The 26,526-nt window shown below is 47.6% G+C and overlaps 1 protein-coding gene across 1 annotated transcript in view; it reads left to right on the forward strand.

Moving 5' to 3' along the window:
• Tecta (tectorin alpha) overlaps window positions 1-26,526 on the forward strand; it is a 68,937-nt gene that overhangs the window by 396 nt on the left and 42,015 nt on the right. The window contains exons 2-9 of the mRNA XM_013009594.1: window positions 874-938; window positions 3,807-3,940; window positions 6,647-6,934; window positions 10,431-10,568; window positions 11,221-11,386; window positions 15,028-15,440; window positions 21,913-22,483; window positions 24,419-25,011. Of these exons, the coding sequence (XP_012865048.1) occupies window positions 875-938; window positions 3,807-3,940; window positions 6,647-6,934; window positions 10,431-10,568; window positions 11,221-11,386; window positions 15,028-15,440; window positions 21,913-22,483; window positions 24,419-25,011 (2,367 nt within the window). The 5' untranslated portion in view covers window position 874. The remainder of the gene's footprint in view (window positions 1-873; window positions 939-3,806; window positions 3,941-6,646; window positions 6,935-10,430; window positions 10,569-11,220; window positions 11,387-15,027; window positions 15,441-21,912; window positions 22,484-24,418; window positions 25,012-26,526) is intronic.

The following is a 26,526-nucleotide window of genomic DNA, read 5'->3' on the forward strand; positions in this document are numbered from 1 at the left end:
GCTCAGGCTTTGTGGTTAGCCATGCACTTTGGTGCTTATTGCGCAGGTGTATGTTGAATGTGGGGCTCGTGAGTGAGTTTGCCTCTCAGCTTTGTGGTGTCATGCAGACCGCCCATGCTCCTAGCAGAGGGAAGAAACACCAGTTGCACTGATTGTAAACTGCCAGTCAAATAAGTCCAATGAACTCGCTGGAACTAATCACTTACTTGTGCACTGGGTGCTACTTTTATTATAATTCTAATGAACAACCTTTGTGTGCTTTATTTTTCCTTACCAAGGTAGCTGTTATTCATTTTGTGAGGCAAACATAAGTGGATCTCTTAAATCACAGAGTCTTTGATGGCTTGTGAATCTGGCCAGTGAAATACTAGGTGGGTGCCATAGCACATAACAGTGATGAGACGCTCTCAACCCCTTACCTAGAGAACCCCAGGGAGTGTTAGCCTACATTTCTTTGCCCTGATTGTTAGAAATCCTGGTATGACAAGTAGGAAGTCCAGATCTCACAAAGGACAGGATTTCTGGCTTAGAAATCTCAGGGATGGATGCTGCTCCTCAGTACTCTCTCAGATGCACAGAAGATACCTACCTGCCCTTGTTACCAATTGCTGCTCATTGATTTCCAACAATTTGCACAATCTCATTGCACTTCCAGACTGGCTTCTTTGGGGTTCTAATCTGTTCACAAAGGGTTGAAATAAGGAACTGTGCCCGTCCGGGAGTCCCAACCCGACACAGAATGACTGATGTTATGATGTGAATTTGCCCTAGGATGGTTCAGCTGTGCCTCGGGATTTGCCACCAAGCACACCTGGTGTTCTGTTTACTCTGGCAAGCTGGGGATTTTTTTTCTTTTTCTTTTTAAAATTCCAGGATGAATTATTCATCATTGCTTAGAATTTGGGTCTCTTTCATCTTCGCACTTGTACAGCACCAAGGTGAGTACTCCTGAATTCCATAAAGCTCTTGATTAGCATGCTCCTGAATTTATAAAGAGACGCTGTTGTCGAAATCATAATTGTGAGGGCAGGCGTACATGCGTCTACATATACAACAACAGAAAATGCAAATTAAATTCGCTTGTCAAGGGTAAAATACAGTAACTCTGAACGATATTCCCTTCCAGTCCTTTTTCTTATTTAACTTTGAACATAATTTGTACATTACCAAAGAAGGTCTTTAAAATAATACAAGTTATTTCCATTAATATATGTAACACACACACATTACCCATTGTCCAGTCATTGATTACCATCAGGCCATTTAATGGGTGTTAAGATTCCAAAGACTTATTTTTTTTCTTTTAACTAAAATTTCCTAAATTTTAATGGCCTTGATCTTGATGATGAGGATGTCAGGAAATGTATGACACAGACAAAAAAAGTCTAATGCTATAAGTGGAATAAGATGAGGCAGTCCTCCGCTTCCATAATTCTTTTCTCTGTACAACATTGCTCTGTTACCCCCAGAATGGGGCAACATAAATTTCCTTCTATTGTTTGTGGATTTGAGACAAGGCTGGTCAACATAGCTCTTCCACTTTGATGAGTGATTAAAATTCCAAAGGCTCTTTCTTTCTGTTTTGGGTTTGTTTGGTAAGTTCAGCTGGCACATGGTTACAAGTCTCCGATGAACAGCTCTGAAAACCATGTGCATGCAGGCCTGGGTAGAATGAAATAGTTATAGCATATAAATGATAGCATTATTTGTTGCATGAAAATACCTCCCATGCCTGTGCCAAGAAAATGCATGTTGTTTAATGAAAAAGGCTCCTTGAAGCGTACTTATGTTTACTGTGAATTCTCCAGCCTGCCGTGAGCATGGTAGGGGTGATCTTTCTTGTATTAATTCTGGCATTCTTGCTAGGTCATGCTATCCATATGTATAATGGCTTTGGAGATGGAAATCGCAGTAGTTTAAGCCCCTCCCTTTTGCTAAGTACCCTTTGCAATTCAACAAATATGTATGGAATACTCACAATATTAAGTGTACTGATTTTTATATTCTTCTTGAGGTTAATTTTTAAACTGTCCACTATTCCTGTGTCATGTCAGTTGCCAGCTAGGGTCACTTACAGAGACAGGGTCCTGGGAGTTGCCTCTCATTAAGTTAGGGACAGGCTCCTTCTTGAGGAGTTTTAATTTCCCATCCTGTAGACAGATTAATCAGTGCTGTCCCAAACTCCAGGACCCATCCCATAAAAATGATAACGATTCCATGTAAATTTGAACCCTTGTTCTTACTTGGGTGTGGCTCCCCAAAAGGCTTCCCATGAAGGAAAGCCCTTAGCATGACTTCATTTCTTGCTATTAATTCACAGAAGCTATCACCCTTCAACTGAATAAGCGCTGAGTTTAATGGTAGGTAGGGTAGGAGTTGGAAGGATTTTTTTTTTTTTTAAAAAAAAAAGCTCTTGTCTTCTAGGAATTGGGAACTTGTGACCATTATGTAAATAGGACTCTTGGAAGGTGCTTTTTCTACTACTGATTGTAAGGACAATCTCAGCCAGCCCACAGCCCAGGGCCCTGGGGAAATCTAATTGGTCACAGCGCCCCCTGCAGGTTAAAATTTGGTTGGCTTCTCAGAAATTTCAGGGGCTTGGGAAACAAGGCTTATAATAGACTAAGATCAGACTCTGCTCCACTCTCGCTGACGTTGGCTGGCAGAAAGAGATGAGCTCTCTGTTTTAGCAGCCCTCCTGCTCCCGTCTGTCTTCAGAGCTAGGGAGCTGGCCCTTTGCCCGACACTGCTGGGCTGCTCCCTGGCCACTCTGTGCTCTTTTTCCTGAGCTGTTGTCTGTTCACTAAAAAGCTCTCAGAGGAGCATGACAGCCCTGGGACAGTGCCTCTCATCCGATCAGCTCAGTCAGTGCCACCCGGGCGCTTTCCCCCAGGAGAGGGCAGACATGAGACCGAGCCTCAGCCTCTGCGTGGCACCCCCAACTTCTTCCAAAGCTGTGGCCCAGAGCCCACGATGGGTTTGCCACTGCACCAAAATCTCCAAACAAATTTTTATAAAGGGGGAAGATGTCCTGTTGGTTAATTGTCATTCAAGGGAGGAAAAAGATCGTGGCAGAGAAAAGCGTTTACTGAAACAGAGATTATTTCACAGCTGCAATGGACCAAATGTCCAGGGAGGAAGTGACATTGTGTCTGTGTGTGTGATGACATCACCTTGGGCTGAGAGGCTGAGGAAGAGAGTGCCTTTCGTGAAAAGCAGCTGGGCAGCGAGCCTCCAGGGCTAGGCTCAGTCAGAGTCACTCTCGGGCCAGTTACAGACTCTTTCCTCCCACTCTTGCCCGGGTATTGATTGCCTTCTGGTATCTTCAGCCTTTGGGCTCTAGGAAGAAGGGTCTCTTCTCAGGAAAAGCTTCCATAGTTGAGTTCTTGGGCTGGGAGGGAACTAAAGGTGACCACTGCCACCTTCTCTCTGCCTGGCTATCTTGTCAAGACACAATCCCTCCCCAAGCATGCCACACAGAGAGGCTCGCTCGCCACTCAGTGCTCAAGAACTCCAGACAGCCTGGATGTCACCACCTAGTAGCCAGCTGTCACCATTACTCTCCCCAAATGCACAAACACAGGAATGGAGCAAAATGGGCTTTCCCTCCCCTGCTTCCCTTTCTCCCTGAGTCAGAAGAATCCTGTTCTGGTTATAGCTGGGTTTAGGATGAGGAGAAAGGTCATCTGACTTGCATTTGGCTTGTAAGCCATGTTCAAAGAAGCTGGCTTTATCAGGCGGAGGAAAGTAGCTTGCCAAATGGAAAAGACAGGTGCCCTGTATCTAATAACCATCTCTCTTGACAGTTCAGCCCAGGGAGCTCATGTATCCATTTTGGCAGAATGACACCAAAACACCTAAAGTGGACGATGGGAGCTCATCTGAGATCAAGCTGGCCATCCCGGTTCTCTTCTTTGGCGTTCCTTACCGCACTGTCTATGTGAGTACAAAGCAGCCAGGGGCTGCCTCATGCTTCTCTCTCCTTTGTTTGTCATTAAGGAAAGCATTTTAAATACCCTTTCCCAGGGCTCTGGGAATGGAGGATTTATTGGCAGCCCCCATGAGAAGTTCTGAGATTTCATGAGCTGATAGGTTTTATGATTAAGAAAGTCAAAGGTATATTTAGTGGCTAATGTTCATAACAGAGGAGTCTACAGCACCATAAATTGCTCTTGTGGGTGATTAAACACAGAAGCAAAGCAGCCCCAATGCCATGAACATTATTTCTGCTACTCCACAAGCTAAAAAGATACAGGGAGCCACACCGGGAGCCGTGCCTTGTCCCTCTCCCTTCGGGGCTTGTGAAGCGTTTCCACATCTGCTGTTCTTGGCCTGCCTACCAATTTGAAGTCATACTGGAATGCTCTCGGAGAGATAATCAGCTATGGTAGGAGGGTGTCTGCTGAACTGCCCACCGTCGTTCGGTCTGTAGCGATGCCAGAGGGTGCCATTGTTAAGCTGGGGCTAAGAAGGGGCTTCGTTTACTGTCAGAGTTCTTGAGGAGCCTGCCTTCTAGCTCACTGTGTGTGTGATTTGGTGGCCTGCCAGTGAGACTGTTGTATTGAGCCGCCAAGCCTGTCTTTATCTCTGGTCTTCACGGATGGAGGGAGGCGTGTGTAGATCACGGGACATTCCGTTTGGTTCTGCATCTTGCCCTGGAGAAGGTAAAGAAAACCCTTCCCACCCTTCTCCTCCTCCTCCCATTCACCTCAGGACTGGCTCCGGTGACAAAAATCATCCTTTCTTCCCTTGCCTTACCAGTACTTCCTATCTAAGCAGTAGCGAGACCAGCCCTTGCATCACGTGGACCCTCTTAGCCAGGTTGCTTTCCAGGCCTGTCCCAAACCTGCTGATGCAGCACCCCAGGGAGTGGGGGAGGGAAGCCCAGCACCCAGTTTTGAGGAGCCTTCATGTGAGCCTGGCGCTCACAGAAGTTTGAGACCCACTCATCGAAGGTAGCGCCTGTGTGTTTTAATTGCATCCATTATTCCCTAAAACAACACATTCCCCTAGCACCCCCAAGCTTTTGATGTTGTCCTCACCTGGGCCTCCTGGTCTGTGTGTAAAAGCTGACTGTGAGTTTTGCAATGTGTTAACCTGATTTTGGAGATGGGCGGTGACTACAGGACTTTGGTTCTGGAAGCCTTAGGCTTGGGCCTCCAGAGCAAAGATATTTATAGTTAACGTTCCTCTTCTTTCTCCACACTAACAAATTTCGTGTCTTAGTTTGTGACGCAGAGCCCAAAGCGTTCTTGCCCTTGCAAAAGAGCAGACTGTAAGTTGGGGGCAGATTACCTGAGGGGAAGTGGTTCCCTGCCTTTCCAGCCCTGTGAGTTATGACATTTGTGGGCCTTTGGGTTGTTCCCTGTTTCTTGAAGACAGCAGGCTCCTGCCACTCTGATCCCTTGTCTTTCTTTCCAAATCCAACACTCTCACTTCTGAAGCACTCTGAGGTGCCGTTGGTCCAGGTAGAGAGCCCTTGCCTATGGGATTTGGGTCACTGCTGATGTTCATGCCCTGATAGACCCATAGAGAGGAAAACAGCCATTTGTTTTCTCCATCCCAAAGTAGCATGTACTCCCACCACAGGTGTGTCTGATGCTGAAGCCCTCTGAGCCACCTGGTTCAATCAGTGCCTTTCAGTTGCAGGATTGTTTGCAGTTCCTATGTGAATGGAGGGAACAAATTGGCTTGTGATTTGCAGTAAGGATTTGTCATTTCACTAGGCCACTTACAAACTGGGAAAGAATCACCATAAGCAGATCCATTACATATGCAATGTAAGCTGCTCATGTGTCAATCTTTATACAGCCCTGGTGCAAAGAAGCTACCAACATACCAGAGCCAGGATGGAATGAGGGCATCAGTGGGACTTAATCTTGTCCTGGTCTGAGGACAGAAGTGGCTGTGACATCACTAGGAATCACTGAAAGCCAGGTGCTAGTGATTCATACTTATACTCCTATAATCCTGGCTATTCAAGAGGCTGAGCTCTGAAGATAGATTAGATCCCAGGCCCTGAGTTCAAGCCCCAGTACACACACACACACACACACACACAAACACACACATACGCCCACACACACACGCGCGCGCGCACACACACACACACACACGTCTTTTAAATGTCTCATCAGGAGCAGATAGAGTTCATTCTGATACCTGAGTTCAGTGAAGGAACATGTGATCTATCTCTGAAATCTACCATTCTTTCCCCATAAAATAGGAATCAAGGTCTCCTATCAATCTCCTTGCTTTTGAAAATTGAACTTTGCTTTCCACATGTGTTTGTTTTCCCTGTCTCTTTTGCACCTGTGACTTGGAAGATGTCTTCATTGCACCAGCGACCAGTAGCATCTGATAAATGCAAATAGAGATAGGCTAGTGAACGTGAAAATGAGACTGGTTTATTAGTAAGAAACAAAGCCGACTACAAATTGAAAGCGAAAGGGAGCCAGTGCGTGTGTCTGGGTGTAAACAGACTCCTCATTTCTACAATGGGGGCTGGTGTCGATGGGTTTTCTAAGTCAGTAAGTTGACGGTCGTTTTCATCCGTGGGACCAGGCACAGGTCAGGTCTTAGTTTGTGACTCTGAACGTGTCCTGATTTCAGGTCCATCATGCCCAAACCGCTCTCATTTCTGTAGGTCAATAACAACGGCGTTGTTTCCTTCAACGTGCTGGTGAGCCAGTTTACACCGGAATCCTTTCCCCTGACGGATGGGAGGGCCTTCATCGCCCCATTTTGGGCAGACGTGCACAACGGAATTCGAGGCGAGATCTATTACAGAGAGACCATGGACCCCGTCATCTTGAAAAGAGCCACCAAGGACATCAGGAAGTACTTCAAAGACATGCCAACCTTCTCTGCCACTTGGGTTTTCATTGTGACATGGGAGGAAGTCACATTTTATGGCGGCAGCAGCACCACACCTGTAATCATTCAAAATTTCCACTTTCCACTTGCTATTCCTGACGTCTAATTCTTGTCCATCTTCTCTGCTGTGAAGGAATCTAATTGGGAGAAAGGAGGAATGTCAGCTTGCTTGAGCTAAACGGATGGGTCTTGCCACCCACTTTCCACAGAGGGAGATATCAGAGGAACCAGTCCAGTCAGCGGTGACAGTTCAGATATTTCAGATAAGTCCCCCTGATCACAATCCATTACCAATGTCTTAAAAAGAGCCTCTTGACGATGTTCTTGTAATACATACCATTGTACTTGCAAAAGAGTGATTAGGGTACTGAGCTCATTCTAAGTCACGTGTGTAGGGACCCAGGGAGGAACTAAAGGTTTTTTGTTGTTGTTGTTTTTTCTTTCCCGAGGCATGTGAGTTTCTCTTCATCAGTAATTCCCCCCCTTTCCTCCTCCACAAAATCTAATAGAAAAAGCAGTGTGCCAGGGTTGAGTACAAATAACCTGGCTCATTTTATTATGTTACAACATTTTTTAAAAATCGTGACCAGGGCTGAAATTATTCATATTTGATGTTAATTAGAGTGGGCAGTTAAAGCATTTCATGGATAAAGTTTCAACATCTGCTCTGAAATCCCAAATGAGCAGTGAAATAAAAGTCAAATAAGAAAGATGATCACTGGCATTATCATAGAGATAATCAACTTTCTGCATAAGAGGACAGACTAGAGTTTGCATAAAAGCCTGCAGCTTGTTTGAGTAGCTGAAGTAGCAGACCCGTGTCTCTTAACTGCATAATTCCCCAGTAAGCAAAGAGGCTCTACCCTCTTCTTTCTTAAGATTAGTTCTAATTCCATCTGTTTTCCAGTTTCCTTGGCAATGAGTCAGTTGTTTAAGGGTAGAACAGAAACACTCGAGTCAGAGAGAGGTTAAAAAGTGCTGCTCTTGCAATCTGTACCTACATTGATGCGATGAGCACATTGTGTTTTAGCACTTTCTGGCCAAAGCATCTCAGAGCACTTTATTGCTAAGCGGTCCTGCAGAACAGAAAGACACAAGTTTAAACAGCAGATTCATTGGCTGGAAATCACCTCTAAAGAAGCATACGTTTCTCTCTGTCACGTTATGGATGGCTAACGACTCCTCGGGTGATGTTTTATGTTCTTTTAGCCTCATAGCTTACAACGTTAGAATGCAGGATGCCAGCAATCCATAAACTTTAAGAGTCTGGGGGTGGGGTGGAGCAGTAAAGAAGAAATGCCCGTCCAATGCTGACCACATTTTTTTTCTCCAAAAAGCCCATTGGCCATAAAAGTGGCAAGATAATTTAGATATTTTTTCTGATTTCTACTTTGGAATGAAATTTCTGAAATAGTTGAGATCTTTTTTTCCATGAGCATCAATGATGAGCTCTAAGTGCTTTGAGCTCCTTGAGGAAAACGAAACAAAACAAAAAGCTGATGGAGAAAAAGCGAGCTGCAGAAATAGAAGTATCCCTTCCTTTGAAATGCCCTTCCCACCATCAGGCCAACCGAACACTGGGCTTGGGAGATCATTTTTAGGTCCAGAAAGTATCGTGAAAGTCTAATAGAAAGGGACAGGGACCCACTTACTTCGTGGAAAGGGAAATCAATATTTACTAAGAGTTTAGTGCCTGGCTGTAATAGGCTACTTTACATATCATTTAATCCCCATAAAAATGTTCCCTCAACAAGTACTAGCTCTGCTTTCAAAATGGCAAGAAAAGGGATTTGAAATCTCCTAGGAGGCAGAACAGGGTCCACACTAAAGTCTGCTAATTGAATCCTCAACTCTCTCTAGGTCTGGTTTAAATCCTCAGAAGCAAAAAAAAACAATTCTGCAAAACAAGATTTCACAAAAACAAAACAAAAACAGATCCAGAAAAATCTTAAAGCAAATGTTGAGGAAGCTGGGGTTGGGGCAGGGACTGGAGGGGAATAATGAGCTAGTGGGGGTGTGTGATACACTCAGCCTCGGGGCGGCATCAGGATGGCTGGTGAGTTCCTGTGACTTCTAGGGTGGGAGAGAGGGTGCTCTCAAGACTTGATTGGACCACAGGTGCCTCCAGTACTGTTTTGGAGGAAGGACTTCATTTCCGAAGGAGAACCCTGGTCTGAAAGAGGATGAACTTTAATCCTTGTGTGATCTTGACTTTGCCTCGGTCTCTTGAGCTTTGTAGTAATCTTGGGTTTATTGCTTGCTCATCTCTGTGTCCCACTTTCATTGAATGGGGCTGAAGAATGAAGGCATGTACCTGGGTGACTCTATCCTAAACGCCATCAGTTGCTGTAGGCAGGAGGTTGGGGGCGGGGAGGAGAAAGTCCTTTACAAACAGGACTTTTCTTTGCTTGCACTCTGCCCCTCCCTGGGGCTGCCTGAAATAGGGAGAGCTGGGGCTTCCAATATCCTCCTCTCCAGGTTGATTACACAGGATAGGGACTCCAGCCTTCCTCTGTGTCTGGCAGAGATGTTCCCCGGGATGGTACCAGATGGCTGGGCAAAGGGCGAGGGTTGAATGGAGAAGGGTCAGCATGGCCTGTGCTTTGAGCTCTGGTTTCCTGTGCATTTCCTGAAAACACTGATGATGAGGAAAGGGAAATCATGAAGGGTAGAGCTTGACACTGCTTAATTCTGAGAACCATTTGCAAGGTGTGTTCAAATTTACATAACATCTTTGTCCTTAAATCATTGAAAATTAAGACAGTATATAAGAATGGTTGTGCTAAGAGATTGACTGGGAAGTTCTGGCTGCAATCCTGTTTGTGTGGCTGGGTCACTACGAACCTTCCAGAAACTCATTTCCCTTACTCTTCAGTTTTCTTAGCAATAGGGTGAGAATGGGCTCAAACATCGCATGCCATATATAGATAGCATTGGTCAGAGTTACAGCTGAGCTCTGAGGATTTTACGGATAGAAAGTAATTCATAAATGCTCAATTAGAGGAACAATTTCTTCCCACAAAGTGCTCTAAAAAAATCACTTCCCAACTTCCATTTTAAAAGGGGAAGACATCTCGTCAAGATCAGCAGTGTGTTCCAGGAATGGAGGGAGCCCATTCCAGAGGAGAATTGTATTTGCCACCAGGAGCAATCATTCACTCTTGCCCTCCTCATCCGTTCCCCACCCAGCCTACCATGGGAACCACCTAGCCCGGACAGCCTCTTTCCCATAGTTTATTCTCATGCTGCCATCTATAGGCGATCTCCTATTATGGCCAGCCGGGGGGCCTCTCTTCTGTCTGGTTCCTGACAAGACAGGAGCCGAGCGCTGAGTCAGACTCCAGGTTTATCTCAGGCTATTTCTCTTTTAGATGCATAATCCCACACGGCTTGCTTTTCCCACTGGTGGCAAGAACAAATGCAGGGAGCAGGCAGAGCATGAGGGCTAGGTTGCTGAGCTGCTGGGGTGTGGGGGAGGGGGCAGAGGAAAGGGGACCCACCCCTTGGGACAGGACCTCTGTGCCAGTCATGAGACCATCCTGCCCATCTTGTAGGTGAACACCTTCCAGGCTGTCCTGGTGTCTGATGGCTCCTATACATTCACGCTCTTCAATTACTATGAAATCAACTGGACCACTGGGACGGCAAGTGGCGGTGACCCACTGACGGGTCTTGGGGGAGTGATGGCTCAGGTAGGTGTTGGGCAGGGGGGGTGATGGTTCTGGCTCTGGAAGGTGTTGGGCAGGGGGGTGATGGCTCAGGAAAGTGTTTTGCATGTCACCCACAGATTTAACTCAGCATCCTGGCTGGGTGGGGCCTACTAACAGCTTTTATATACTGTAAGCATGCACCTCTGCCCGGGCACCGCTGCTTCATGCCTGTAATCCTAGCTACTCAAGAAGCTGAGATCTGTGGATCGTTATTCAAAGCCATCTTTGGAAAGAAAGTCCAGGAGACTCTTATCTCCAATTAGCCACCAAAAATAAAGCAGAAAATGGAGCTGTGGTTGAAGTGATAAAGCACCAACCTTGAGTAGAAATCCTAAAGGATAGCCACCAGGCCTGATGGATCTCACAGATGGATTAAGAGTCTGGACTTTTCCATCCCTGCCACAGTGACCTGCTGTGGGGTGCATTAGAGGGGCTTGACATGCTTTGAATGATGGTTACTGGGAACCCAGGAAAGGGGCACCCTGCTAGACTGACACCACCACCAAGCCATATGGCCAGCTCAGGAAAGGGTCTCTTGATTGTACACGTGCTAAATTCTCAAAAGTATCTGGGTCAGCGAACCAATAGGAGGGACGCATTCGCTCAAAAGTGTTGTCTTCCTCTTGTATTCTAGGCTGGATTTAATGGCGGAAACCTCACCAATTTCTTCAGCCTCCCAGGGTCAAGATCCCCTGAGATTGTGAATATCCAGGAGACCACAAATGTCAATGTTCCAGGCCGCTGGGCATTTAAAGTTGATGGGAAGGAAATTGACCCTGCCAATGGTTGCACATCCAGGGGTAAAGCATCTTCTCTTCTCTAGAGCAAAGTGGGGTTTGCTTGGTTTTGATTGACAGGCGAGCTTTTCAGCCAGGAGGGCGGACTCCTTTCTGATGCCTTACCCTTCTGACATCTCTCAGCTGGGTGATGGGGATCAAGGTAATTTTAGCATGCACATTCATCACCCCAGGAGCTGAAACGCTCTGTGTGTGTGTGTGTGTGTGTGTAACTTTTTCAGAGCCCCTGCCTGCTGTGTAGATGCAGCTACCAGTCCTGAACAACTCAGAAGTGCACCCGGATATTGAGTGATTTCTTAGCGAGACTGACAGAAGGGAGCCCTCCTGTTTAACATTATTTTGTTGTTGTTGTCATCTCCCCTTCACGCTGTCTCTTCTCCTCTTTACTCTTGTGGCGCCATCTGCATTTGGTAGCTCCACGGGGTGGGCAAACTTGGAGCGCTGTCAAGTTTCTAGTAGGTCAGCCAGCACTTCCTTGTACGATTAGAAAGAAAGAATGGCGCTGTCTTTAGGGTAATGTCTCCTAAAATCCTTCCCGCAGCAGCAAAACATGAAGGGATTTGGAGAAAATCAAAGCTAGCATTAGGCCCCTGTGAAAATGCGGAGGTTGCACCCCAGTGGGTTTCCTTCACACTGACATTCAAAATGTGGAGCCTTCTTGAAACTGCCAAGACCCCTTCAGATGTGCAAAAGAGCCCCCGGACTCTCCCAGGAACATTGCCATGTGTAGGTTTCTGCCTCTAATATGCTCAAAAGTATTCAGAAAATAGGATTTCTGTTAAAAATATTCCAAGTATAAAGGCTATGGCATCTCAAAACAGGACATTGTTCACTCATTTATCCCCGCCTACCTACCTATCCATCTACCCGTCCACCCAACCTCATCTACCCACCCACCCCACCCCACCTATCCATCCATCCCACCCCATCTATCATCCACACTCACTCATTCATTCACCTAACCACAGTTCATCCCCCATCTCCATCTGTCCATCAACCTTTCCATTTACCCACCTAACTAGTCATCCATCCAAGCATCCCCCAGTCCACCCACCTACTCACCTACCCATTCATCCGCCCCTCCATCTGTACACCCTCTCATCACCAAGCCAGTCATGTCACCATTGCATCTTTCCGAAGAATATTGTGAGAGCCCCCTGGGGGTGCCAGTCACTCTGTTAGGTGCCAGAGACCATCGCAGGAATGATGGTGATGTTGTTGAAACACAGAGGAAATGGGCAAAACATTGCCAGACATCAGAGAGCGTTTTGGTAAGGCATTGTCTTCCTCCCTTGGATAGAAAACATGGGGCCTGCATGTTCTGGCAGCCCAGAAACATTTCAGCCCTCTCTCTGGACCCAGCTTCAAATCAGAAATGCCATATTCATATGGTCCAAATACATGCGCACACCCTAACTCTGCACTGTGCCTTTGCCCGGTGGCAGTGACATGTGTGGTGTTGCTCATGTTCAGAGTAGCAAATAAATGGTTTAAGTCTAAGCTGGTACTGAACTGGAAAAGGAAGCGTCTAGTCCCAGGGCTCCCCTGGACTCCTGAGATTGGACCCTCTTCCATGATGTAGAATCCTGGGGGTGCTACCTCAGGGCCTTTCTATCCTACCCCCTCTCCGACTTGGACTAGTGTGTGAGAAATTGCACACTGGCACCCAAGCCCCTCTTCCATTTTATCCAAACATTGGAGGGCCCACTGGCCAAGGACCTGCAGCCTAAGTGCCTAGTGCTCAGTGCCAACCTCTCACCCCAGCCCTGGGAATGAAAGGTTCAGAGCATGGAACGCACTGGCTTGGAGAGCTATGGAGTTGGTCAGGTGCCAGCTGTGTACACAATCCCCACTTCACCTCCATTCTTTTCCTCCTGAGCTACGTAGGTTTGGTTTTTATATACAGGAAAATGCAATGTCCTTAAACAGACTGCCATGCATTTTTATGTGCCACTAGATGTATATCAATCTAATGAGACTGAGCTTTGGCCAGGGTTGTAGCAAAGAATGTGATTCCATACAGCTGCTTACTATATCATTTCACAAACACAGCTATCACTGAGAGTCTGCCTTTTGGTCCAAACCTCCTCTATTCAAAGGCCTTTTCCTCCCATTTATTGGAAGCCTGGAAAATGCAGCGAATGGAAATGGTACTAGACAGCGGCTGTTACAATCTATGTACCCTTGAACTAGTGCCAAAGGCAGTAGCAGATTGAGGGCCTGTTCCAAGGGCTGATGCATATGACCTGCTGGGAATGTGAATAAACCTATTATCTCATTTTGGATACAATTCTCAACAGGTATAAAACATAATTGCCTGATGAAACATGTTCCTGTGAAACAGATAGAGACACTCCTGTCTTCTGCTCAGGTGGATGTTGTAACCCTGTGCGATCTGCAAGGCGTGGGGCGGGGGGGGGGGATTTTACTTGTTTGATGTTTGTTTTTTTGAAATGGGGTCTTCTAGGTTATTCCAAGCTGGCCTAGAACTTGTGATGCTCAGCAAGTGCGAGAGATTTACTTTTTTTAGAAACTTGAGCAATCTTAATTGAGCACTTACAAGCCATTTTTTCCTGGTGTGTGCCAGCCCTTACATATCTTAATATCGCATAGTCTGTCCCATCTCAACCAGACTTCCTTAATTTAATGAATTCTGCTGCCTCTATCAACCTGTGTCAGCTCTTCCATCACATCAGTGTCCCCTGTGAGGCAGGTGTACAGCTTAGGAAAACTGAGGCACATGGAAACCAAATCATGCATCTTGGAAGTGACTACAGAGTTGTGACTCTTGCTGGACTCTTGACTTGAACTCCAACCAAAGCCTAGACCATAACCCCCAACCCAAAGGTAATTTAGGGAAGTGATCTTACAAATAATTTTTTTTATATAGCACCTTTTTGAAGCCATCACCCCCATCCCCAACCTCATTAGCTTCTTGAGCTGGAATTCATCTGAAGTTCTGTCTAGTGGATCAAAAGAGGGAAGTACTAGACTTGGCCAGGCCCTAGAGCTGGGGGAAAACAACCTACTGTGGGTGTAAGTTCTGCCTAAGCAGCATCTTCAGGATTTATGAACCTTTGAAAGTGCCAAACAAGAGGCCATTTGCTTCCAAAATCTTTCCATGAAGTCAGGATTTATATCTATATGTCAGATACTTGGTTGATGTTATTTACATCTTAGGACATATACTGGGCACCCAACAAATAAATGTCTATTGATTGAATGAACAAATTAGCAGATAAGCAAACAGCATGGCTGAGTTACCTGGGTACCATGAGGTCATTCTTTCAACTATTCTTCTTCCTATTCCTGAGCAGAAGGAAGTAGCTCTCAAGTATTATAGTCTTTCCCCACAGATGAAGTCAGTGTGTGTGGGTTTGCTCACCAGCTGTGGAATTGGTAATGCCAAGAGCCTGTGCTCAATCCAGACTCTCAACTTGAAATCTTGACTTCCCCAGGGAGTGGTCTTGGATGGGTTTTACTCAATGGCTCTTAAGCTGCCATTTGTCAAATGGGGGTGACAGTTCCCCCTAGTAGGTTCTTCCATAGATGATGTGGTGGAATGGAAGTGAAGCATTTAGCCCAGTGCCTGACACAGAGGGTAAGTGCTCGATACATGTTGGCTCTGATGTCATTGTTCCTAGGACAGTTCCTCCGGCGAGGCGAGGTGTTTTGGGATGACCTCAACTGCACCATCAAGTGTCGCTGTCTGGATTTCAACAATGAGATCTACTGCCAGGAGGCCTCCTGCAGCCCCTATGAGTTGTGTGAACCCAAAGGCAAATTCTTCTACTGCAGCCCCGTGGAGACCAGCACATGCGTGGTGTTCGGCGAGCCGCACTACCACACTTTTGACGGCTTCCTCTTCCACTTCCAAGGTTCCTGTGCCTACCTGTTGGCCCGACAGTGCTTGCAGGCTTCCAGCCTCCCCTTCTTCAGTGTGGAGGCCAAGAATGAGCACAGAGGGGGCTCTGCCGTCTCCTGGGTAAAGGAGCTCGCCATTGAGGTGAATGGCTACAAGATTCTCATCCCCAAAGGAAGCTACGGAAGAGTCAAGGTGAGAACCTCTCTGCCCCTCACAGGGCTGTAGACCTGTTAGAGAGTCTGCCGCCTGGGAAAGTGATCCCCCCACCTCCTAGATCTTCTGCTTATCTCTCTCTAAGTACCAAAGACGAGGTTTGTTTATTCTCTTTCTGACATGCAAGGATCTTGTAAGATGCTTTACTAAACCAAATAGCATTTGTAAAAGAACTCTGCTAAGCTTTCTCCTAAATATGCCTATCCATGTTTCTTTCTTTCTTTCTTTCTTTTTTTTTTTTTTGCTGGTCCTGGGGCTTGAACTTAGGGTCTGGCGCTGTCCCTGAGCCTCTTTTTGCTCAAGGCTAGCGCTCTACTACTTGAGCCACTGGGCCACTTTGACTTGTTCTGAGTAGTTTATTGGAGATAAGGGTCTCATGGACTTTCCTGCCTGGGCTAGCTTTGAACCGTGATCTTCAGATCTCCTCATCCTGAATAGCCAGGATTACCGGCATGAGCCACCAGTGTCTGGTGTCTCTCCACTTTTCAATTTAAACTAAATTTGCATTCCTAGTTCTTTCCCTGATAGATACATGTGTGTGCCTGTACATGAGCACATACGTGCGCACACAGCTCAGAAGTAACAGGAGAATTCTATTTCATCTCCCATAAACCTGGCTTGCAATGGGCTGTAGTCACATGACCATACCCTGACTCTGGTGTAAGTACAAAGGGCAAACCCCTAATTAACTTGAGCCTTTGGTTAGTAATCCTTACTCCTCCCAGCCTCTATCCTGTTTGCCCAAGAGCTATTCTGTAGATTTCTCTACAGAGAAATCTCCACATTGATTGAAGCCACCCAGGCAGCTGCCTGGAATGGCTTAAAGACTTCCTTAGTGAGGTTGTATGGGAAGATCTAGGAAAAGCTTTACTAAAACAGCCTCTGAACTGGGATGCCCTGCTCCTACCTAGACGGACAGAGAAGAATGTGGGCTTCTGTTTGGCTGTTTAGCACATGCAAATAATACCTGGATTTGTTTAACATATGCAAATGCTGTCTACTGGGATTTCAAAATGAAGCGTTCACCAAAGAGGGAGGACAAGAAGCCAGTAGCAAGTGGTTACTCACTTAGTGGAGGCCCAGTGTTCAAAATGTTAAAGAAGACCGTGTAGCAGCCGTGGATTTATCCGAGCAAGAGTGACCTAGACACAAAGGGTTGATTGCTTCAGCCCTTGTGGCAATCCTGTGCCATCCTTAGTCCTCCATGAGATCGCAAGGCTAAACTGATGTCAGTGCAGGAATTTCTTTTCTTTCTGAATGCCCTGTAACAAAAGTTGGGACCAAGGAACTTATTTTTTTTTTAAATTGTAAAATACTGTACAGAGGGGTTACAATTACATGGGCAAGGTAATGAGTACATTTCTTATCAAGCATTGTTGCCTCCTCCTTTGTTTCCCCTTCCCGTTCCTCCCCTCCCCCCCACTCCCACCAAAGTTGTCAAAAGTTTGTTTTTTGACTCACTCTTCTAGCTTTTGTCCTTTCTAGGTCTGTACAGTATAACGGTTTTATAAATTAGGAAAGTGAGCTATTACTTTGGTTGAAATACCAATTTGCTTGTTACTTGGTTAGTGTCCCTGGAAACAGCTTTATCTACCCAGTCAAGGCTAAGAATTTGAGTACAGAAGTTTGGAGTTTTTCCATTTTAAATTTATATTGTGTTCTTCAGCTGCTGTCCTGATCCTGGTAGATAGATGCTAGCATTTCAAGCTTAAAAATTTTTTTTCAGTAGCTTTCCCCTACTTTTTTGTATTGTGAGAATGATATACAGTTGAAAATGAAAACTCCATGCTTGCATTTTCATTCCTCTTACTTTTCATTTTGATTAAAATTCTTTTTTGCTCACAGTCCGACTTTTTTTTTTAAGAAAGAAAGGAGCACTGTCGTTTCTTTCAGGCCCAGTGGCTCTGCTAATTTTGCGTGGCTCTGTTCCATCGCCCAGGCTTAGGGCATGGATTCCTCAATTTTCTGTAGCAGCAGGGAGATGTGGACGTGAATATAAATGTTTCAGAAAGAAAAGGTTATGTGACTCCAACTGCAAGCTAACAATGGCTTCCTTTTCCCTCTGCCAAACGGTGTCCAGTGTCTTTGAATACACCTGCTCTGCTGGGGAGAGTGGCTGGCTGCATGGCAGAGCCTTGACCCAGGGTGACTTGAGGACAGTCAGGGGGAGAGCCGGGAGGCAGGAAGGAGCCTGAGATGCCCGGGAGGTACCTGACTCCATCCGCCAATTGTGCCTGGCTGAGACTGGCCAGACATCTTTGCTTCCAAACTAGAGGTCCTCCTTTTCTATCCCTGTCTTCAGATGCTGGGTGATGAGGTGCGTTCTGCCTATGGACATTTTTCTCTGTTAGCAAAACAAATTCCTCTAATAACAAAACAAACAATTTGGGATCGCATATGCCAACAGGGCCCAAAGAAAACCAACATAACTAAAAAAAAATCCATATCCAATTAATGTCTCCTTCTAGCTAATAGTTCCAGGTTTTCTTCTTTCTCTCCTCTATGAGAACAAATAGTTTAGGGTGTTCCCACAGGAAGGGAGCCCAGACCCCATCATCATGAAGAGTTGGGTCTCCGTGGCTGGGGGAACCTACTCATGTCCCTGCTACCACTACAACTGAATGACCTCTTTGAGTTTCAGCTCTTCATCTGTAAAATGGGGGGCTGTTGTATCTCCTAGACTGGACATCTGGGCTGTAGCCCAGGGTGAGGACACAGCTTTGGAGCCCAGCCAGCGGTAGTCAGGTCCTGTCACCTGTGTGTCACATTAGCCATGAGCCTCCATTTCCTTTGTAAAAGGGAGCATGATAGGACTAAAAGGTAGCCGTGAGCATGAAATAGAGGAGCCTCGTGTGCACATCTGTGCACACCCCAGGACACAGGAGGCTCTCGGTAGATGCTGGCTCCACGTTGCTATCACTCACCAAAATCCTGTTCAGTTCCAAGACCTAAGCTCTGAGATTCCTCTTCTTTTTTCTGTGAGTGTGCTAGTCCTGAGGCTTGAACTCATAGCCTGGCCCAAGTCCTTGAGCTTCTTTTGCTCAAGGCTACCACTTGAGCCACGACACCACTTCTGGTTTTTTTTGAGTAGTTTATTGCCAACAGACAGAGTCTCATGGACTTTTCTGGCTGGGCTGGCTTCAAACTGTGATCCTCAGATCTCAGCCTCCTGAGTAACCAGGATTACAAGTGAAAGCCACCAGCACCTGGCATGTGATCCTCATCTACCTCCTCTCCCCACCATGTCATAGGAGACACACTGTTGAAGAAGGAAAATGCCTAATACACAGGGAGGAGAAGGGAAAGCCACAAAGTGATGTTGGTCTACCACCAGCTCATCAAGGCTGACTCTTGGTCCTGGAGGAAAGAAACAAACGATCACATGTTGGAATCAGAGTTCTTTCCCCAGCTGTGTAGAGCCCACAGTCATTTGTGATGAGAATACATAGGGCATCGTAAGCACATCTGCCAGGAAAAAGGACATGACCTGAAACATTACCTATATCTAGGCTTGAGATGAGGTAGAGAGAGGAAGCCAGGAGCGATCACTGCGATGTCCAGATCCTGTCTATGCCATGGCTTTCTGCTTTGAAATGCAGAAGACTTTGCCCTTTGCTAGTGGGAGCTTGAGCGGGAAGCATTCGAAATGTATGTGGTTGGCATCCCACATGACCCTTGAAAACGATTTCCCTTTCTGTCTCCCAGCACAGCACAATGGCTGCCAGCTGCACAGGCCTCTGGCCAGCTGACCTTGCCGATGGTTCTTCCTCACTCTTGCTGGCTAACTCTGCCTAGGAGACCTGGATCCACTACCCAGCAACTCCTTAGTAGTTCTTTATAGGAGAGTTTCTTTTCCAGACTAATTTCTTATTTCCTTCCCCCACTGCCAGACTCTGAATATTTATGTCCCTCCCTATCTACGCGATAGCATCTTCAATTCCCAAGATGGCAGTGTGAGGAGATGGGACTTTCAGAAGACAATTAGGCTATGAGGCTCGAGCCCGCAGGAATGGCATTAGTGCCCTTACAATGTCACAGGGGGCCCATGAGGACCCAATGAGAAGGTGTCATCTCAGAATTAGAAGGTCACTGAATCTATTTGCACTCCTTTCTTAGAACTCCTTTCTTCTTAGGAGAAATACATTCCTGTGATTTCTGAGCCATCGTTGTTGTGGTATTTTGTTGTTGCCTCCCAGCCTGAGACAGAAGACCAGTACTGGGGGGTGGGCGATGTTATAACAAGTATGTCAAAATGCAGCGGTGGCTTTGCACTGATCGATGGGTGGAAAATGGAAGGGTCTGGACGTACAAACTAGCAAAGGCCCACATGGCCACGAGTGAACCAACAAGAGAGATTGTGTTGAAGGCCAACGCATCTCTGAGAGCGACCTGTGATATTGGCCATGGTGAATGCTGAGAGTAGTGTCTAGACAGTCTGTTGTCTTGTTTCCAGGGTAACTCAGTGGCAGGTTAGACCCTTATCTTCCTGGTGTGCCAGTAATGGGATCCAGGATAGTCTGGAGGGTTGATGCGTGCTTAGCCCTCCGAGGACTGTTCTGGAACAAGGCATTTCATTACAGACATGACTGCCAGCATCTGCAGGAACAAGCCTTGGCAAACGGGAAGAAGAAAACCAGCTTCCTCTGCTGCAGGCTTCTCAAGCCACCTGTTCACCTTATCTAGCTGCTAAGACTCACTTTGCTTCATTTCCCGGTTCTCACCCCACCCCAGAGACCAGCACCCCCTTTAAGCAGGGTACCTGTGTGTGTCCTTCCCTCCCCATGCGTGCCCATGATGCCACACTCTGCCAACAGTTGCTTGGTGCAGTAAGTCTGCCCTTCCTGTGGGTCAGGAAGGACCTTCTCAAATGCAAAGGTAGCTGTATCCTTCCTTTGCACCCAGAAGCTCTCCCTGCACAGTAGACTTCCAGGTCTGTGTGTGTGTTGTGGTGTAAAAGGCTTTCCAAGGTCTGTTCTCAACATGGGAGCCAGAGCAGTTCTTTTGACGTGGAAGTCAGATCATGTCCGCCCTTTGTGCTGAACACCTTCTTGGTTCTGTGTCCTGCTCTAGGTCAAGTCAAGGTCTTTGGGGAGGCTGACAGGCCCTCCTTGTTCTGGCTGTGGTCCTCTCTGGCATCAGCTGCCCTCTCTGCTCCTGCCTTGGACAGACCCTGCCCTCCAGCAGGAGCGCAGGAAGACCGCAGGGAGCAGCCTGTAGTTCCCTCCTCACCCCCAAGTAATGGTGGTTTTCATCTCAGTTGCCCCCTCCCCATGGAGGTTTGGCCTGATCATTAGAAACTCTCTTCCCTAGGGCCATCCACAGTTCCTCCTTGACTTCTCTGCGTGGCACTTATCTGATACAATTCAATATTTTATTCTGCTGGTTGTCAGTCTCCCTAGCTAAAACATAGGTCCCACAAAGCAGATTTTTTGTCTATTTCACTCATTGCTAATCCCAAACTTTTAGAACATGCTTGATCCCAGGCAGGCCTGAAAGGTATTTGCAGGCCAGAGTCTCCAGCTCCATCTCTGGCCACCTGATCTTTCTGTAGCCCAGAGTGTTCCACGGCTGCCTGCTGGTCTCTCATGGCTGCCTCTAACCCCCGACCTTGATTTTCTGGTCCTGGGATCCTCTGCTTGCCCCCCTCCCCATTCTCTCAGATACTTCTGTTCATCCTTAAAACTCGGGTCAGACTTAACTGCCTCTAAAAATCCTCCTATGAGTCCCCTAGGCTGAATTAAGTGTTCATTTACTGTCTCCCCACTGCTTGTATTGATTCATATTTAAAACTGTCATCTATAAATATCTGTTTGTGTTCCTCTTCTTCAGGATGCCTGGAACCTCTTGAGGGGCCAGGCAATCGTTATCTCTTAACCCTGTGTATTCCAGCTCCTACATGATGCTTGGTAGCTAAGGGGTGCTCAGCTTGGTTGCCATTGAAAGACATTGTTCTGCTAGCAGGAAGTCCTTAGTGAGACTTGGAGAATGGTGCCAGGGTGTGGACAACTGATGGCAGATTCACATTTCAGCTGGGAGGAGGGTCACCGAGCATGAACGGCAGTCAGGAGGGCCATGGAAAATCTGTGCCGAGACCCGATGGGGACTTAATTCTTAGAAGAATAAAGAGGAAAAGTGAGGGGGATGAGTCTTTCCAGTGAAGCCTGACTGTTAGCCTAGAGACAGCCAAGAATGGATGCCAACTTCCCAGACTCCGGGGGGCTCTGTAGCATTGCTAGAAATGACACGGCTTTCACAGGCTGGCCCACGACCGCCTGCTCTCTCAAATGTCCCCCCAGACCTTTGTCATAGTGGGAGTGAGCATGCTGGAGGGAGCCGCGAGTGGATATGGAATATTCTGGAATACGGTGGTGCTCAGCCTTCCCCCCCTCCTTCTACTGGAACTCACTGCCCCGGCGCCTGCTCACCGGCCTTTTGCTATTACTGTTGGCAGGTGAATGACCTGGTGACTTCTTTGCCCGTCACCTTAGACTTGGGGACAGTGAAAATCTACCAGAGTGGCATGTCTACAGCCGTGGAAACGGACTTTGGGCTCTTGGTGACGTTCGATGGTCAGCACTACGCGTCCATTTCCATCCCGGGCTCTTACATAAACTCCACTTGTGGGCTCTGTGGGAACTACAACAAGAACCCACTGGATGACTTCCTCCGGCCCGACGGCAGGCCAGCCATGTCCGTGCTGGACCTAGGGGAGAGCTGGCGCGTCTACCACGCCGACTGGAAGTGCGGCTCCGGCTGCGTGGACAACTGTACTCAGTGCGATGCCACCACGGAAGCGCTGTACTTCGGCCCTGACTACTGCGGCTTCCTCAACAAGACGGAAGGCCCCCTGTGGGAGTGCGGCACCGTCGTGGACCCCACCGCCTTCGTGCACAGCTGCGTGTATGACCTGTGCAGCGTGAGGGACAACGGGACGCTCCTCTGTCAAGCCATCCAGGCCTACGCCCTGGTGTGCCAAGCCCTGGGTATCCCAATTGGAGACTGGCGGACCCAGACTGGGTGTGGTAAGCCACAGGGGACAGGGGTGGGGTTCAGGGCCCCTCTGAGGCCCACCGAGGCCCAAGGGCAGGGGTGAGGTTGAACTACCACCGGTCATAAGGAACGGACTATGAAAACACCTTTACGTCCCCACGCCCAGTACTGTAGGCAAGAAACAAGAAGCCATGGACGAACAGAAATGCTCTGGAAACTTGGAATGCATGACAGGCTGGAGGAAGGCCTGTAGCAAAGGTGGCAGGCCCAGAGCTGAGCCAAGTGGTGGGGTGGCAGGGGTGACTGGCACCGAGGGAGTGTAGACTTGGCTGGGGAACCACAGTCAGCCTTGAGAAGGCAGCCGGGGCCCGCCCCACCCCCAGGGGAGCCAGTGCCAGTGTGCTCTGGCCCTTCCTTTCTACTTCTGGTGCCTTTAGAGTTTGCGCCCCTTGTCCCCGAGCCCTTCTGTGGGTGAGGCTGGTGAATGAAAGGGCAGCAGGTCGGGAATACAATCTACCAATGAAGAAGCCATTTTCCTGAAATACCAAGAGCAGTTAGGTGAAGTCCCAAGTTGTGAGAAAACCCAGGTTCTTTCCAATTCCATTCTGGCACAAAGCGTTGTTTGACCATTCAGTTATCTCCCTTGTTTTCCTTCTAGCCCAGCTAAACTCTCGTTGTTTGCCTACTTATAAAATTCAGAGACAACGACAACAAATAATAATTTGTTTCCTTTCTGGACATCTTTTTTTGTTTTTTTTTTTTTCCATGTGAGTAAATAGAAGTTATATTCCATGCCTTTCAGAAGCTCTAAAGCTGAGGAGATTTTAAAGTCGCTTTAAATTCCAAAGCCAGAGGGTGATTTTTTTTTTACCCCCTCTAAGTATAGGTTGGAGTTATATAAATACTTCATATGTCTGGTACAAATCTTAGAGTATGGGTCAAACCACTAAATGTCAGTGTATTTTTCTTGTAGTATGACTGACCAGCCCCCATCACTCCCAGAGCAACCATATCACACTTCAAGTTTTGAGATTGAACACAACTTCTTTTTGATCCATATATAATCCAAGAGCATCAAAATTGCCTAGATTATTATCTATAACGTCTATATGTTTTCCCCTAGTGGTACTGCTCTTCCCTGGCACTTCTGTCTTCGCCCTGTCTCTCACTTTAGTGAGATGAATTATATTTAGCTCAGAGAGCTGCTTCCCTAGGCCCGCGTGCCCCTGTCTCCTGGATTCATCTGAATTCAAACATTTATGAATACGTGGAAGCTCTTAAAATAAGAATAAGAGATTTCTAAGGCACACAGGGCTTTCAGAAGGCTGCTAGCATCCATGCAGTCTCCTGGAGGGACCAGCTCATGATCTTTTCAGATAGCGGGGGTTCTTTCTCACTTTTAATAGCCCCTAGAATTCGTTCCCACGGCCTGCTTTAGTCATGCTCGTGTATTTTAAACACCTCCCTGCTCAAATTTTCATGCTGTCAAGTTACGCCTCTAAGAGTGACAGTGCTGATTCCTCCAGGAAGTGGGGTTCATTGCCTTCTAAGAATGAGCCATGCCCTTTAAAGTTGGGTTGGCTCATCACACCCCTCCCTGGAAGATCTAAAAACATCCGGATGGCTGTAGATCACCAGATGGAGCTCCAGGTCGAGGAGTGATCTAGTCAAGCAAGGAAAACACACTGGAAGTTTCCATGGAGATGATCAAACTCCAGGAAAAAAAAATCTCACAATCCGACTGTGTGGCTCTGTAGTCACTAGAAAAGTCACGGAGCCGGGTCTCTCATATCCCACCCCAGTGCGTGGCCATCTGGCCTTCATTCTACCACCTCAATGGCTGGAAGGACCAGGCCTTCTCTGGGCCCTTGGCAGGTTGGATGTTGGAGGTGAGCCCCAGGGCGGGGGGCACTCACCTGTGATCCCCCTCTTTTCCTCTACCCACACCCCTAACCCCCCTCCATCAGTGTCCACCGTGAGATGCCCAAGCTTCAGCCACTACTCCGTGTGCACCAGCAGCTGCCCCGACACCTGCTCCGACCTCACAGCCTCTCAGAACTGTGCCACGCCTTGCACGGAGGGCTGCGAGTGCAACGAGGGCTTCGTCCTCAGCACCAGCCAGTGTGTCCCCCTGCACAAGTGCGGCTGCGACTTCGACGGCCACTACTACACCATGGGGGAGTTCTTCTGGGCCACGGCCAACTGCACGGTGCAGTGCCTGTGCGAGGAGGGCGGAGACGTCTACTGCTTCAACAAGACCTGCCGCCACGGGGAGGTGTGCGCGGTGGAAGACGGCTACCAGGGCTGCTTCCCCGAGCGTGAGACCGTGTGCCTGCTGGGCCAGAACCAGGTGCTGCGCACCTTCGATGGCGCAGCCTACGCCTTCCCCTCCGAGTTCTCCTACACCCTCCTGAAGACCTGCCCCGACCGCCCCGACTACCTGGAAATTGACATCAACAAGAAGAAGCCGGATGCAGGGCCCGCCTGGCTCCGAGGGCTTCGGATCCTGGTGGCCGACCAGGAGGTCAAGATAGGCGGAATCGGGGCTTCAGAAATCAAGGTAAGGCTCCTTGCTCCCTGTGAGGGCCCTCCGCCGAGCCTCACCGATTGGAGGGGCTCACCCTTCTGCCCCCACCCCGGCCATGAGCACGTTTTCCAGAGGACACGGCTTCCAGATTGGAGGGTCTCCTAGTGATCGCCAGCAAATAAGACTCTGTGCGGCGCCGAGCTGGAGCAAAGGTGGATTTTCCTGAATTGGATCGAGTAGGACTCACTCTCCATAACAGAACTCACTAACAGAACTCTGCCTGTGTACCAGGCACTGTTCTAACGCCTGCTTACGTAGTAGCACACTGAATCTTACAAGGTAGATGATGTATTGTCCTTTCTCACTTTACACGTGAGGAAACTGAGGCACAGAGGGGTGAAGTAACCTCCGCCTGTAGCACACAGCCATGAAGTGGGATTCAAGCCTATGTGGGCTGACTCCAAGTTCTATATTCTTAATGCCTGCCTGGGCAACACTGGCTTTCCCACCTGTAGATGGGAAGGCATGTGGGGTGATGTCAGAGGGACTTGTCCTGCTACCTTCCAGCTGCCGAACTGGTCTGATGGTCTAGACGCTCAGGCACACACATCATTAGACCTAGAAGGGGTCTTGGGAGTCATGAAGGTCGATTTCTCAATTTCACAGGAAGATCCCAAAGGGCCCAGTGAGGGCTCCACAGCTAGCAGAAGCATAACTGGGTGTGGGACGTGAAACTCTCCCTTCTTCCAATCCAACGTCGCATCCCACCAAGTCTGGCTTAGAGAATAAACAGCCCACGGAGATCGCCCAATACCATATGCCGCCAATGGAGAGGGCCGTGGCTCATTCCACTGAGAGATGCATAGAAATGAATCTAGTAAAGAATTTCAGGACATAGATAAGTGGGTGGACAGCTAAATCATCAGTTACTTTCTATTCACCTCAAGGGAAAGGAAAGGAACTGGAGGGAAAAGAAGGAGCTAGAAAAGGTAGGGAGGGAAGTAGAATTGTTTGGAAAAAACCAAAAAACCAAACCAAAACAAACAAAAGACCCCAAAAAACAAAAACAGGTAAACAAGGGAGACAGACGTTGGTGGATAAGAGGGAGATACATATATAAGATAATTTTTGCTTGCATGTTAATTTTGTTTGTTTTGGTCTAGCTTAGTGTCTAGATGACATGAAAATAAAGAGCAAGTGTTACTGTCAAAAGAAAGATACAGGAGCCAGGGGCTGGTAGCTCACACCTGTAATTCTAGCTACTCAGGATGCGGAGATCTAAGGATTGTGGTTCAAAGCCAGCCCAGGCAGAAAAGTCTGTGAGACTCCTATCTCCAAATAATCACCAAAAAACTGGAAGTGGCACTGAGGCTGAAAATGATAGAGTGATAGCCTTTAGCAAAAAGGGTTCAGTGAGAGTGGCCAGGCCCCAAGTTCAAGCCCCTGGACAAGAAAGAAAGAGTAGGGGGAAGGGAGAAAGAAAGAAAGAAAGAAAGGAAGGAAGGAAGGAAGGAAGGAAGGAAGGAAGGAAGGAAGGAAGGAAGGAAG

The sequence above is a fragment of the Dipodomys ordii genome, unplaced genomic scaffold, assembly GCF_000151885.1.
Source record: "Dipodomys ordii isolate 6190 unplaced genomic scaffold, Dord_2.0 Scaffold10, whole genome shotgun sequence".
Taxonomy (NCBI): domain Eukaryota; kingdom Metazoa; phylum Chordata; class Mammalia; order Rodentia; family Heteromyidae; genus Dipodomys; species Dipodomys ordii.